Source organism: Pundamilia nyererei, unplaced genomic scaffold (assembly GCF_000239375.1).
Source record: "Pundamilia nyererei isolate P.nyererei 1_Seehausen unplaced genomic scaffold, PunNye1.0 scaffold00093, whole genome shotgun sequence".
NCBI classification, from domain to species: domain Eukaryota; kingdom Metazoa; phylum Chordata; class Actinopteri; order Cichliformes; family Cichlidae; genus Pundamilia; species Pundamilia nyererei.
In genome coordinates, this window is record NW_005187494.1 from 560,596 (window position 1) to 575,788 (window position 15,193).

Genomic DNA, 15,193 nt, shown 5'->3' on the forward strand with positions numbered 1-15,193 from the left:
CTCCAAATATGACTAAATAACAATGGACTTTATATCAAAGATAGATGTAGCCACCACCTCTTTATTTTTGTAACCAGATGAATCGCCCCCTGCTGGCCACTACAGATACCGGAAGGCATGAGACGCAAAATCTGCTCGGGGAACAGTTTCGGCAGCAGGATAAAGAGCTCAAGTTTCTGACTTGGCTTTCACTTGTTTATTGATTTCACTTTATAAAAATACAATTGATAAATCAACAGACATAAAGTGTCTTTTCTTATGCAGGTAAACAATAGTTTATAGTTAACTTTTGTGGTATTACTAAAGTAGTAAAGGCAACAAGTATAAATACTTAGGTTAGATTGTGGTCTTTGTGCGTTCCTGTGAGTTTTACTTCCTCGCTTTGTTGGCTCTCTTTGGTAATCGTCTGTCCCACCTGTGCCTTCTTCCACACCCGTTCCCTCTCTGCTCTCCTGCGTCCGCTTGGGATATATTTACTCCTGAGCGTTCCCTTGTTTCCAGTCAAATAATCTTGTTGCTCTTGCCTGTAGGCTTCCGTCCATTCCTTGGTTTTCTTCAGTTTTGATTTGTTAGCGTCTCTGTTTTCCTTTTGTTTCTATTTTAGACTTTTGTCTCAGTGTGTGGATTCAGGCCTGAATTATAATTGCCTAATTTTGTGTTTTACTTTGCATTTGAACCTTAGTATGTCAGATATTTTTAGATGTTATAAAGCTCAGGGGTGCACATGAGCTTGAAAATCAAGTTTTCTACACGATTTATGATCAAACATTCAGATTTGCAGAGTCATATATTTTTGGATCTAAGGACAGCCACCGCTGTGCTTCAGGTGAAATGTTTTTGACCTTTTCAGCATGGATTTATTTTTCAAGTTCAAATAGTCGGACTAAAACAGCTTCTCTTTTTCCAGTCTGGCTAAAAACTTTAAGCCCCTGCCTTTGTGGGGCAGATTAACAGAGAGCACATCTCTGCTGTGGACAGACTCATTGCACCCTGCCTGCAAAACGGGAACCTTTTTAAAAGTCATTCTCCTCTCCCTGGAGAGCGCAGAGAGGAATGCAGTGAATAATAAAAACAGGGAGATTGCCTGTGAGTGCCAGTCTGTGAGAGCAGCGAGGATTTTTTAATGAGATTCTGAGATTGGAAGCTGAAGGGGGAGGCGGGAGTCTCGCTGTGCTCACGGACATCTCGCCGTTACGCAGTTCCATCTATCCATCTATCTATAGAGCAGCTACCCCTCAGGGAGCGGTTATAGTCACTCAGACTATAATGAAACACAGCGAAGAGGAGATGAGGAGAAAACAGAGGCTGTTTTCAGCTCTGCCGTTTATCTGATCACTTCACTGCACCTTGAAGCAGAGAAATGTGCTGCAGATTAGCCGGTGGCTCAGAGAGACGATTCTCACGGCCCGCACAACATCTGTAGCAGAGTCTTGTCCTCTACTCACCCTCATTACTCTTTGTGTCACGTCTAATGTGCTACAAGCAAAGTGAAGAATAGTTTGGCTCCTTCTCCACCTGCCCAGTCCTGCTCAATGAAATCCTCTCAGCTCTGTGTTTAATGTGATCAGATATGACTTAACGAGGAGACAAGCATGCGATTGGATAAAAAATCAACCAGAACAATAACCTAAGGTGAGATTTTTATATTACTTAAACGCTGAGTCACGCTTCGGATGAATGAACCCTTCATCTAAGCGCTCAGTCTAGATCCTGGAATGATTAATCTACACCTTAAGATCCTTCTGTTAGTGTTTGCTCCCCATCAGTCTGATGAAGACTACGAGAGGCAGTTTGAAACAGTAGTTTCAACAATAATGCCTTTTTTCAGGGTTGTTGCACACCACCTATGACATCACCACTAGCTGGGCTTGCTGCAGAACGGCAGAAATGTGTCGCCACTCAGACAAAACCTCTGCATCAGCACTCAATGAGGAGTAAAACCAGTTGAAACCAGAAGCAAAGAAATCAGTTTTCCTCCGTATCTCCTGTGAATGTCTGAGCTCTTGTGCTGATATTAGTGCCAGACTTAGTGCCGCTATGCTTGCTGGCTTACAAAAATCAAGAGGTGCATGACACCAAGGTGCACCGGCAGTTGTTTTGGCACTTTTGGCCACCTTTAGACAAGGACATGACCTTCAGTGCTGCAGATATAGACCATGAAACACAACCGAAAGCCTTGGAAAAAGTCAACATACACTGTAGTTGACAGTTAATGTGGATGTTTTGTTTTTCTAGTATTGGGCTATACTAGTGTAGCTTTGCATAATTCACAATTAGAAATAATCCTGACTGAAAGACACTGTTTAAGCTCCTCCCCCTTTAAAGCCAGAGTTCTACTGGCAGGAGGTCTGAACAGCAGGTGGGTGGTGCTTGTGTGCATTATATGGCCATATTTGGGATATCCCCTCTTTCAGATGTCATATAGAGTCAATAGTATAAAATTTTTAGATCAGTGGGAAGGCGGAGCTTTTGGCTCACAGGGATTGTGCAAACTCTGACCATGTTTAATATGAACTTCCACAAATGTAGCAGTGCATATGTGACAGAGAGTAAGGAAAGGCTCAACAGATCCACAAACTGTTTATATGGAATATGGAGCAGGTAAAATTATGTCTATGCACGAATGTCTTCGGGGGAATGTGACTGGATAGTTTCTTAACTATCTGGTATTCCTCTGTAAGACTTTGAATCAAGCAATCAGCTGAGAAAGACAGTGAGATGTGGCCGAAAGCCCAAGAGGAGCTCAGCAAACAGGATTTATGTTGTAAATTTCACTTCTGACCTTTGAAATGAAAAAGCCGCCTTCAGCTGCTTTCTTATTCACAAGCGGTCACCACAGCAGGTCGCGCCGCATGTTTGATTTGCTGTGGTTTTTACACCGCACGCCAACCCCAAAGATGCAGGAGCCGCGTCCTCTCCCGGGACCTTAGGAATTTTAAACTAAATGTGTGCATACCATCTATTACCATCAGCCGACGGAGACCATGAGATGTATTGTACTGTAATATTTTTAAGCAGCTTGGCGTAAAACTGGAGCCAGTGGTGTCTATTGATCAATACATGGACACAGTAAACACCTGAAAGTTTTTTCTATGCTCACATACAAATCTTATCATCTTTGCAACAAATATCATGTTTGACATGAAAATATATATATATATTTTTAAGAAAATATCACTATTTATCATCCAAACCCTCTGACTGCTTCACTTCTTGGACGACATAAGGATGACAAACCCCTGTGGTGAAGAACAGTCCTTTACTTTGTGGAGAGCTCCACACACACACACACATGGACACACACACACGGACACCGACTTGATTTACAAGGAACTTTTAACTGTCACATCCAGCAGGAAGACACAGAAACGACACTCTACAGTTATAAATGAAATAACAGGACATCTCATAAGGTGCTTCATAATATGCAATGGGAATGTTATGAAAAATGTCCACATGTTCCTACAGAGGCACCAGTACTGCATCTATATATGCGTCCATATCATAATATAGAACAATGTACATAAAAATAGAGCAAATATTTACAGAACACAGACTATTTACAACATCTTAAACGGGCTTAAAGATGGAGAGCGACATACATATACTGCAAATATATATATATATATATTTTTATGGCAGATGTACAAACGGAGTGATGTGCAGGAGCCATGAGGGTGAAAATCACAAATTAGCCATCTGCAGCAACTGTTCTTTAAACTGCTGAGCGTGGTGCGACAGGTCGGTGACTCTGTCCACCATCTCCTGGATGGCGGCTGTGTTCGGGTAGTTCAGGGCGGCCGTTTTAGTCGCGCACACCACCGTCTTTAACAGGTCGCACAGCACGTTGCTCGAGTTCATCACCCTGTTTGCCACCTCAGGCACCGAGGCCTGCCGGGACAGCGTGTCCCCGATGAAGACCAGTTTGTGGGCGCTGAGGATCACGAACTTGCTGTGTGCCACGAAGATGCGGGGGGGCTGGCCGGCGCTGACGCAGCCGAAGAAGGCGTCCACGGCGCTGAGGAGCGTGACGAAGTGCTGCTCGCACTGCTCCGAGTAGAAGCTGAGCAGCTGGCGGTCCCGAGCGCACAGGTGGGCGGACGGGGAGAGGGAGGTGGAGGAGGACGAGGAGTCTGAGGGCGGCGCCGAGTGTTGGTGTGAAATCCACTGCGTGATGTCGTTCTCCACGGGTTTGCTCACTTCCTGCTCCAGCTTCTTGAACTGATTGATCTGTAGAAGCAGTACAGATGTGAGGTCAAAGGGCAAAGGTTTAGCTTTAAATACACATAATTATTTATAATGGAAAATATTTGAAGTGAACATTTAAAAAAACATCAGGTTTAACCCACAGATTAAAAATGGGGGCAGAAAAAGATCAACAGAGTTCCCTTTATTAACCTGACAGAGGGAAGTATAAACACGTTTTGGAGGAAGGACGCGTGTCTAAGCTTTGATTGCACACTGATTGTTCATTTCATTTCAAAGCAAACATGTTTCCCATTTGGCTTATCCATTTTCTTAACCACTTATCCTCCAGTTCAGGGTCACAAGGCCAAATTGCGTTTTATAAATATGTAAATTTAAGCAGAAAAATCAACATAAAAACACTTTCCTTTTTGCAAAGCATTTTATGGCTTTTCTCCTTTTTAACAGCAAACTTTTGCTGTCTTAAAAGTATCAAACTGAGTCTCTGAGAAAATGTTTAATGTTAAATTTACTGGAAAACGCTGTTACTTCGAAGAAATTAGAAATTAAATGACCAAAATGAAACAGCCACCCTTTACATTTCATCCTAAAAATGTAGAAGAAATCAGTTTCACACCAACAATCCCACCACTGCTGGCTGCAACTCCACATCCACAAACGCCTTCGTATGAAAATAGCACCACGAGATAAATAAAATAAACCTAAAACTCTAGACTCCATGTTTACATTTGTACGGCAGCATTTGTTTTATATATTTTTGCACATGTGGGTCACTTCAGGGCCGTGACCGCTCCACCTTGTAATCTGACGCTGGCCTCCATCGAGAGAATGATGCTAGAATCAGATCTGAGCGCCGAGGTCTGCAGAGGCCTTCGTAAGAACCTCGAAGGGCCCCTAATCGCTCAGTGTTATCATCTGTTTTGTTTAAGACTGTGAGGTATTTGACTCCCCCGCACAGTGTGCGCTCCACCTGTGAGGCCCAAACAAACACAAAGCCTCACCTGTTCCTGACCCAGCTGAACTTGACTCTGCTTGATTATGTTTTCTTTCTCCAACAGCTCCTTCTGCTGCCGTTCAAAGTCTTCTTTGCCCTGAAGGGAGGTAAAAAAATGTTTTAAACAGGGTGAGAAACCAGACTCACGTAGGTCTGATCTTTGATACACGACACATAAATTCTTATCTGTTGGGTAAAGTCACTTAAAGTAAATAACTCGACTAACTGTGGATTTAATTGTTTACCTGCAAATGTACATAATCGTAGTCCTCCATCCAGCTTTTCACGCACTTCTCGCTATTGTTCATGTTGTCCTTGTCTGGGTTCGAGGGCACGGGGAAAGGTTTGGTCTGGCCCCCGTTGTTGTCGTTGTCCGACGAGGGGGAGGTGAGCGGGTGGATCACGTTCTCGTCAGGCGTGCTGCCCACAGAGAAAGATCCGTCCACATGCGTCCGCCTGAACAGCAGCTCGGCGCTGCTGCCTATCGTGGAGGCCAGCTGCTTGGCGTCGTCGGGAACAGTCCTGGAGACCATGACGAAGCGGTCCAGGTCGTCGGTCTTGTTGTGGTGCCTTCCAGACGAGGCCAGGGTGTTAAGCGCCCAGCTGCAGTTTTCCAGAGCTTGGTAGATCTGCAGAAGGATCTGCTGTGAGTCCTCCAGGCGTCCCAGCTGCCTTCGAAGCTTACTGTGCAGACTGTTGTCTGACAGAGACGTAGCGTTCACCGCGGCACCTCTGCCAAACACAATGAAGTCTCCCAGACCGGCCCGGACTCTGTCCAGAACTGTGCGGACGTCGTTGGCGTGGCGTTCCATGAAAGGAAAAGTCCTCCAGTGAGGGGAAGCTGCCATTGAATGCAAATTCCCGACTGAGCTGTCCACTGCTTGCTGAAGGCGGTACAGCTTCTGGATGGCGGTGTCCACATCCAGAGCGAGGCGGCCCTCAGAGCTGGAGCCAGTGGAGGACGAGGAGGTGGACATGCTACTGCGCGTGCTGCCCGTGCTGGAGAACGACAAGCGGTTCACGCCGTCCGTCACGTCCGCTACTGCGCGAGCATCCTGAGCGGGGATGTCGTAGATGCCTTTGCTGCCGTCTCTGTCGGCGGGCGAGCTTCTGTGCTGGGAGGTCTGCATGACCCGCGGGATGTCGTACACGTCGTTGCGAGACCCCGCCCCTGAATGAAAGGCAGGCGGTGGCACATCGTAAATGCCTTCATTGCCGTTGGTGTTCAGGTGCGGCTGATGAGCCGGAGGCTCCACGTTCGGTGGGAAGTCGTAATGTGACTGCGAGCTCTGGGCGGGCTTGGCGAGGACAGGTGGGGGTACGTCGTAGATGCCTTCCTGTTTGCTCTTGAGGGGCTGCGGGAAGTCGTAGTTCCCCTCCTGCTGGGCAGAGTTGGTCCTGCAGGGAGGCACTGAGTAGACCTGTGGGCAAGGACAGTAATCAGACTGTTATTATTTTTGTTAACATGTATATTATTATCAAACAGTGGAGCTTTCACCTAACCAGTGGCCTCACAGGACTATTTTTTTCCTTGTTGTGAAATCCCCGTCATCATACAAAATGCTCTGCTGCACCTCTACAGAGCATTTCATATCTCAGACATTCATTTATTTGCACTATTAGAACTGTGCATCCCACTCTCTTGCTGCTACCCTCCTAAACAGATGTGGAAACACCTGCGATATGACTCATTTTTTTTCCGCCTCCTGCACACAAACACCTCCTCTGCACTCCTTCTGCAGTCACGTCGCGCCATCCGCACCTGAGAGGTGCTGTCACGCTTTCTCAACTTGAAAATGTAAACACTTATATCGCACTAGGATCAATCGTGCTTTGTGAAGCATCGACCGTGGGCTCTGAAAATAAGGGGCCTCTGAGGCATTCTTGGAGCTGGAGTGTGCACACGACTGCTTAGCCAGATGTGGATATAACAAATTCTTCTAAACTAAAGGCTTGGACGCATTTAGTCCACTTAATGTGAAAGAGTGCAGCACACAACGAGTGAGCAAACATTTGCCTCTACAGTTGACAGAAACAGTCATAAACTGACTGACTGACTCTTTGCATGTGCATGCAGTCTCATAACAAAGTGAGGAACTATCACTGCTGCGGTACTGGTTTCCTAACATGACATTACAATGTTCAGCTTTGGCCTCTTCTGAGGTCCCGTTTAAAGGCACAGCACTAAAATGTGCGCTCGGTCCCGCATTCGGGCCGACTAGTCTTCGGGGATTGGAAAGTCATCGACAAAGAAGGCTCCCCTTCCTAAAACACAGCTCGTTAAGAACTCACCAGAAAAGTGACATGTTTTAAATTCACGACCATCATAAGATTAGCAGTTAGAAACCTGGATTCCTGCAGAGGAGATCGTTTTCTTTTAATCCCCTCCCCCCGGGAGACTCGAGTTTATGACATTCAAAAAATGTGCTAAACACAGAATTTGGACTGTAAATGCACCTCAGTGGGTTTTTACTGGATGCAGTGTGTTTGCACAGCAGTCCTGCAGTTAGAGATTGAGGAAGTGAAAGACCTTCTGGCTTGGGGAGATACTATATTTGAAACCTCAAACTTTCAGCCTCTTGATTCCTTCCTCTAATGCAACGAAGCTTTCACCCTCCCTCGGGCTCGACGCAGCAGAGTGTGCGCTGACGTACATGGCACGGAGCACGATGGGAGCGCAACGGGGGCAATAAAACTGATTTCCATCAGCCTCCAAACGCACTCTTTACAGCTAGACAGGCCTGCCCAAACTGTAATTAGGAACGACGCAAATAACAGGTCCCAGCATATTTCAGGTTATTACAAACAAACTGGTGGCGCGCTGCCTGGTCAGCTCTGGTGAAATCTTAGAGGGTCTGGCAAAAGAAGAGTTATGTCCTTGTCCTTGATTTTTTGTTTTTTTCCCCTGCTGGCAAGTTTAAACACGGAGCCGTTTTGGTTAAACTCTCCTGGCAGGCGAGGCTTTCATTTAAACTGGCCGCAGGAATGCAATAAATATGATATTTGACGTATTATTCATTTAATATAGTCAATTAAGAGAAATTCTAGGAGCTGTATCAATAAACATAAAAATAAAATTTTCCGGACATACGCAGCCTCGTTAATTCAGCTTCATGTGGCTTAAACAAATGGAGTGGCTGACTGATGTGCCCTTTCATTTTGCTTCTGGAAGTTTCTCTTACCCCTTGAGAGGTTGGAGGGATGTCATAGATGCCTTGTGACCTAGGGTCCATTGGTGATGGGGGAACATCATAGACTCCTTGGTTTCTGGCTCCGCCTTGCTGACCAGGGAACATCTGACCAGGTGGAATATCGTACACCTGAAAGAGGGAAGTGAAATGATCACTACGTGTTTCAGAAAAACAATCACACAAAGTTTGGTCTTCATATTATTTGACTGTAGCTGACTTGATCTGATTTTGTAGCACACTATTAGTTTCTGTTTGGCCGTATGTGGGATGTCTAGTAATCAGAAGGTCGCAGTTCAATCGCAGACTTCTCAAGTCCACGTGCCAAATTGGCTCGGAGGAAAATACTACTCGCCAAATTGCCCCTAAAGTCATTACATTTTTTTTTTATATAGTTGGCAACAGTGGGAAGGAAAAACTTCCTTTTAACAGGAAGAAACTTCGCCTGAACCAGGCTGAGGGAGAGTTGGGGGTAATACTCAGTGAAGTTTGATTGTAATAGTTAGGAAGCATTAAAATAAATATATATGAACATGTATGAAGAAGCAAATGTGACACAAAGTAAATAAAATCAAATTTAGTGCTCAGTGAAAGGTGACAATAAGTCACTGCTAAGTTAAAAGCTTCATATTTCTATTTGCACAGGTGCCTCGGTGCAGCGCTCCTATCTAAAGTGAGAGTTCTTTACCACAAAGGTGGCTGTAAGGCCAACTTGCTTTTGATTGGCTGGCCTGAGGTGGTCACATTAGTTACAACTGTTCTCACTGACAGCTGAAGCCTGGGCTTCTTTTCTGACTTGTACGTACGCTGGCCTCATTATTTGAATCTCCGGCTGCGTTTAGTGTCAGCATCCAGCATCACAACAAAGTTTGTATATATGACAGGAAAAAATGCACGATAAGTCCGTTTGATATGGTGAATAGTTATAGAGCAACACGGTCACTGATTGGAGTTTTTCTTTGCACAGTATTTTCTCTTTTTGCTCCATTTTTGGTCTCCACCAGCTGCCCTTCAGATGCTAAATGCTCCACTTCCATATTTTGCTAGTTTCCACCTGTCTGTCAGCTGTTTTGAAGTACTTTTCAGTGGGTTTTTGGCTAAAAACAGAAGGCTGTTTTGGCTGAGAACAAAACTTAAAGAGCGGTAAGAGTTTATGAAAACGGTGAGAACAGAGACCAAAGCTGAAACTCACTACAAAGCAATGTGAAATTGAGGCTAACTGCACAATCAGGTGATGACTTCCTGTAACTCCAGCTCTGTAAGCAACTCGAGTTGTTTTCACACTGTACCTCGTCTGTAATTCTAAAAATATCTATTTGAGCATTTTAAAACAATACAGTACAGTTCTCAAAATGTGCAAACACTACTGCCGCACTGCAGGTTTCAACAGCATGAGAGAAAATGAAGTGTGAAGAATCCTCTCTCATCTCTGCACAGAACAGGAAATGTGGTAGGCAGAATAGCACGATGCAGATCAGAGAATTGGCTTTCTTGTTTTGAGAAATGAAATGCATTTGCCCAGGCACTGTGTGCTGCATCAAAAGCTCACCTGGATGGCTTGTTTTTAAAACGAAGATGCTTGATATGCAGTGAAAACATGCTAACAGATTCGATTGATATCAATGTGTAGGTAAACTAAAGATTATATTTGTACATTCTCAGATGCATGCAATATAGTGTTAAAGATATTTATCCAGCTTATTTTTATGCTTGGCGTTTCCTAGTGTAGCTTTGCATGAGCCACAGTTCAAAATAATCCTTGTTCATAACTTTATCTGTACTTTGGCTCAGCCCCTCAGGTCATCCTCTTTTTGAAACCAGCAGCTTTAGCTCCACCCACATTTGCAAACAGAAGGTGGGTGTGGTTTCGGTACCAGAGATAACCATAACATTCTCTCTCTCTGACATCATACAGACCAAAGATTAGAAAAAAAGAGAGGGGAAAAACACTTCAAGCTGTGTTTTTAGTACAGCTTGTAACCTTAACGTATGCCTCACAGCTATTACTAGAAAATGACCTCATTACTGGAAATTAATGGGTTTAATGGTTTTTTTTGGTTTTGAAAAACAATAATTTTAAGGAGTTTTAGGAACCTATATTGGTTAATTTTAAACAAATTCCTTTATTCTAAGTCATAGAGTGCACTGTATTATTGGGTTCACTGTTTGGCAGATTATATCAAAGCTTCTTTGGTTGCTAAAAAAAAAAAAAGATCCTGGTGTTATGGTGCATGAGGAACCTACCCCTTGTGATCTGATGGGTGGGACGTCATAGAGGTCCTGCTGGTTATGCTGTCCTGGGCTGTAAGTGTAGGTCTGTCCCACTCTGGTTGGGGTCACCACCTGTCCGAAAACAGCAGGAAGACAAACAATCAGTTGTCGTCCAGGGTAAGAGGACAAATGCTGTGACTCACAACCTAGCAGCCCTGCTGCCACCCAACTCTCAAGCGTCTGTACATGCATGTGTGCCGACTTTTATTTGTTTTTCCTGTTTTCCATTTCTAGTCCCTGAATGACCCAGGGATAGTAAGTGATTACAGTCAAGGCAGATATTTTCTAACAACATCCTCCCTGTGCCAGGCTGTTTACAAAGGACCCAGGGAATGAAGCTATAAACACAACCCTGCAAAAATCTCCTTAGGCAGCTGTTTTGAAAGCATTGCAGGCACGGATGTATCTCTGGATTGAAAATGACTGGGGGCCATTTTCCATTGTCTATAGAATAGCAGCAAACTGCCCAAACTGCCCAAAACAGATTTCTAAAGACAAAAAGGTGACATAGATTTTACACCATTGTAAAATGACATGACAGCCAATTCAGTCAGTTTCCCTTATTAAAATCCTAACATGGTTACAAAAGTGCTGAAATATACCATAACAGCAACTAAGGTCATATATTTTAAGAAGTTGCGAATGGCTACGTTTGATCATGTAGCTTTCTAATTTTAAAACAGCGGTGTCTTTGTTTAGAAGCCGAAATAGTCAGGCCTAAAAAACAGCTTGAAAAACACAGTTAACATAAGCCTGCAGTACTAGCTAAACCAGATAAGGTTGCTAATGAGGACTAACGTAAAACAGGCAACTACTAAACAGATCAATGGGTTATCTAAACATTGAGAAACTGCTTTATTATTTGTACCTTTGTTGTATAGTTTTTCTTTAAAAGCTTAAAGTTAAACTACTGATTATGAAAAAAAAACCCCAGCAGCTAATATTAGCTTTTATTAGCCTGAATTAGCTTACTCATGCCACATCAAAAAAATGTAACAAGAAGTATTTGAATATAATAAACTCAGCAAGGCTGTGTTTCTCATCCATAAACTTCCCTTTTTATTCCCATGAAGCATGCTGTTCAGTTTACAATACTAAAAACAAAATTAAATACTAAGGAAAGGTTTTTAGGGGCACTAAAGTTACGGTAAGTAGCCTTAGCCTAAAGCTACTTCAAAATACCGTAAAAGAAAGTCTTGACACAACACTTCATTATAAAAGGGTTTATTTTTTGTTTGTTAAGATTTCAACTTTTTGCTTTAGTTTTCATAGAGATACATAACATGAAAGAGTAACGCTAGCTAATGTTACCCTGAAATAGCTACTTATTTAAAAACTGTAGGAGGGGAAACAAAATTATTAAACATATGAAACTGATTTTTGGCTCATATAAACAGTGAGAAATGCAATTTGTCCCATTAAAAATGTACAAACCAAACCATAGAAGTTAGATTTTTTTGTTGCTTGAATTAACGCCGGCCATAGAGACTGGTTGGTAAACACTGCTATCTAGGGAAAAATGTATTTTGACTGGTTAGTACTGGAGGCAGTGGAGGTTGCTGCACAAACAACTTGTTGTTGTAATATAAGCTTTTCATTTCACTGTAACAGTTACTTATACCAGAAGAATTAGGCAATGGAAGCAAGACCAACTGACACATGAGAGATCGTTATATCTCTGCTCACTTGGAAAAAACACATATCCCACAATACTAGAGCTCAACTAATAAAAACTAAATAAAACATAAAACTAATGTGATTCAGTCAAGCAATAAAAATAGGTCAACCTTCAGCAGTGCTTTGGGAGAGTTTTTAGCAAGGACTTCATCTGAATGGAAGATGGTTTTATAGCCGAAATGGCATTGGAGAAGGAATTTTATCGTAGTGCTGGCAGGACTGTGAGTTTCTAAATCCAGAAATCTCTGGTGAAGTAATCACCGGGTCACTGGTATTGATGAACAACACTCTTAAACTGAAGCATTTGGTGCTGTAGGATTTAATACACCTTTAAAATATTTTACACTGCGGTGTAGACAGGCTTAGGAATAATGGCACGATTACTGCTTGGGAAAAAAAACCGAAACAAAATACAAACACATGCTGCGGGCCTCACCTACGCCCTTGACATTTTTAACCCTGTTAATTATTTAACACATTTTTCCTCCTCTTTTCCCGTCAGAGGCAATCAGCTCCTTCACACCTCCTAATCCCCCCGTTCTCAAACCCTCAGGCTGATTCACATCTCCTAAAAGCAGCAGAGCAGCCGACCTCCTTGATGCGTCAGACAGACGGAGGAATGCTGGGAATGTCCTTCCCTGAGCCCAGTACTCCTCTTTTGCCCCCGCGCAACGCTATCGCTACACTGGAACAAACAGGGTTCATTAGCAGGGCTCGAAAATAGGAACCATACGCACGGCTCCCTGGCAAAGGGCCGAGTCCCCAGGGACATGAAAGACCTCAGTCCCTGCATCCACTCATGAGTCACTTTATAGCACAATAACCTAATAGCATCTCTCGTCCTGAGACATTTATCGGAGCATGAGCAGTAGGAGACGTAACCTCAGAATGGGATTAGTGCTCCAGAGGAACTGGTTTGTAAAAGAGATTTATGAAAAAAGGTAACTCAAGTGGAAGAAAGGGAAAGAGAGGGGAACGGAAAAAGAGTTGCCTAGTATGGAAAGGAATGCCATTCATCTGACTAACAGTAGTCCATATGGTTCTTATGAGTCCAATCTGAACAAGCCCGTGGTGATTTAAGGTGTTCACTGTTGGCACTCGCGCCACAGCAGACATCATCCCGGCGAGGCCTTTGGGGTCAGAGCTGAAAACGTATACTGCAGGCTTTAAATACTCTCTGAAATAAACCAGAAGAGGAATAAACAGCTGCTTCTGGCTCTCCTTACTCTGGACTGATTATTTTTAAGGTTTTATCTGCTTAAAAGCATACACAGTCAAGTGATGTAAACCATTTGTTACTGCATGACTTAGATCTGAAGTTTTCAAATCTGGGCCCCTTATTACTCTCAAAAACTAGCAATACTGCCAGCAGGAAAAGGGTTACTGTTAATTTAACACTTTGTTTTTGTTTTGTGGGCTCTTTTGTTCATCTTAAACCTTGGTATTATTAAATGTCAGCCTACTTAGCCAATACGGGTTCCTGTTTTTTTTACAGTGTACTTTAATACTAAAGAAACCTAAAGACCTGCCTATTTCTAAAAATCTAAAATGTAACTTTGGATACTAAATAAGACAAAAAACTGTTTGGAGGGCTAGTGAAGTTGTGCTCTTTTGACATATAACGATGTGGTTATCGTTGGCTACCTCCAGTGTTATTGTTAGGTTAATAAAAACACATCAGGACAGGGAAGGTGGAGGACGAGAGTTAGATTGTTCTCTCCAATGGGGAGAGAAGAATGCCATCGAAAGGCAGGAAGACGACACTGAAAACAGGCAAACCTTCAGCTAATAAAATGTCTGAGGTTATTCATTAGTTTATTGTACTGAGAGTTTTTAAAAGCTTAGTTTAAACACACGCTACATATAAATAGTTTTATTATTACTTTTAGAGACGACAGCTGAATGGTTTTGGGGACTCGTGACTATTCAGACAATGAAAGACGAGAGCTTAGTGGAGCGCAGTAGCATCGGTTAAAAAGATTCATCTGGTTTATCTGATTTATTGTCTTTCTATTGGCCCGGCTTGAGAGCAGCTTTAATGCCTTTTCATATTTTCTATTTTCTGCCCAGTGAAAATGTGCTGAAATGTGAAAAGCAGTAGGCATATTAAATCTCTCAGAGCAACCAGACTCAGGAGATAACAAGCCAGCCTCCTGCTTGTTTAAAAGGTCACTCAGCCGGGCTACCTTCCCTCTGGGTTTAAGGGAAGCCTGGACCCAGCTGTCACATGCAGATGACAGCGAGGTGTCCGCTGAAGACCTCGGTGACCTTTTCTACAGGTACATGTCATCGCTCTGAGCGCCCATCAGTGGCTTCTTTCAGCCTCTGCCAGATGCACACTGCTCATTTATTTCCCTTCTGTTTACCCAGCAGGCTGTTGCTCTGAGGACACTTGGCGCGGCTATAATTGCCGCCGGGCAAATATTTACCACATCCAACGAGGTTGTCGCTTGCATGACGGCGGTGCGTGGCCTTTCAGAGAACGATGACATCACGAACAGCCGAGCCAAAAGGAGGGAGGGCGCTGAGCAAACATTTGTTCCCACTCAGGTGAGGGGAGCTCAGGATGCCTTCATGGACGATGAAGGGCAACATCGGCGACTTAAACGAGCGGCAAGAGGAGGCAAATAGATGGCTTGTTAACACTCCTACGCGTTGTGGCGAGTGACTCATGTCTCTTTCAGCAGGACCCTGTTTACTTAGCCTGCTGGCAGGATCAGATTTTGGAAGGTAGACCTTTAAAGCTTTACTTCAGGGTCATTTGAGAGGTCTTGTCATAGCATCAACAACTACCTCATGGGCTTGTTATATACTCTCTCAGGTTTTATGTACTGATGGGCAATGAATTACTCTGTAT

General features: G+C 43.5%; 1 protein-coding gene across 1 annotated transcript in view; it reads right to left on the minus strand.

Moving 5' to 3' along the window:
• Positions 1-3,318: 3,318 nt before the first annotated feature.
• The window catches only part of nedd9 (neural precursor cell expressed, developmentally down-regulated 9), a 34,895-nt gene continuing 23,020 nt past the window's right edge, over positions 3,319-15,193 (minus strand). Inside the window, exons 3-7 of the mRNA XM_005739718.1 lie at positions 10,633-10,731; positions 8,383-8,520; positions 5,446-6,621; positions 5,208-5,297; positions 3,319-4,230 (exon numbers count right to left, since the gene is read on the minus strand). Coding sequence (XP_005739775.1) covers positions 3,685-4,230; positions 5,208-5,297; positions 5,446-6,621; positions 8,383-8,520; positions 10,633-10,731 — 2,049 coding nt within the window. The 3' untranslated portion in view covers positions 3,319-3,684. The remainder of the gene's footprint in view (positions 4,231-5,207; positions 5,298-5,445; positions 6,622-8,382; positions 8,521-10,632; positions 10,732-15,193) is intronic.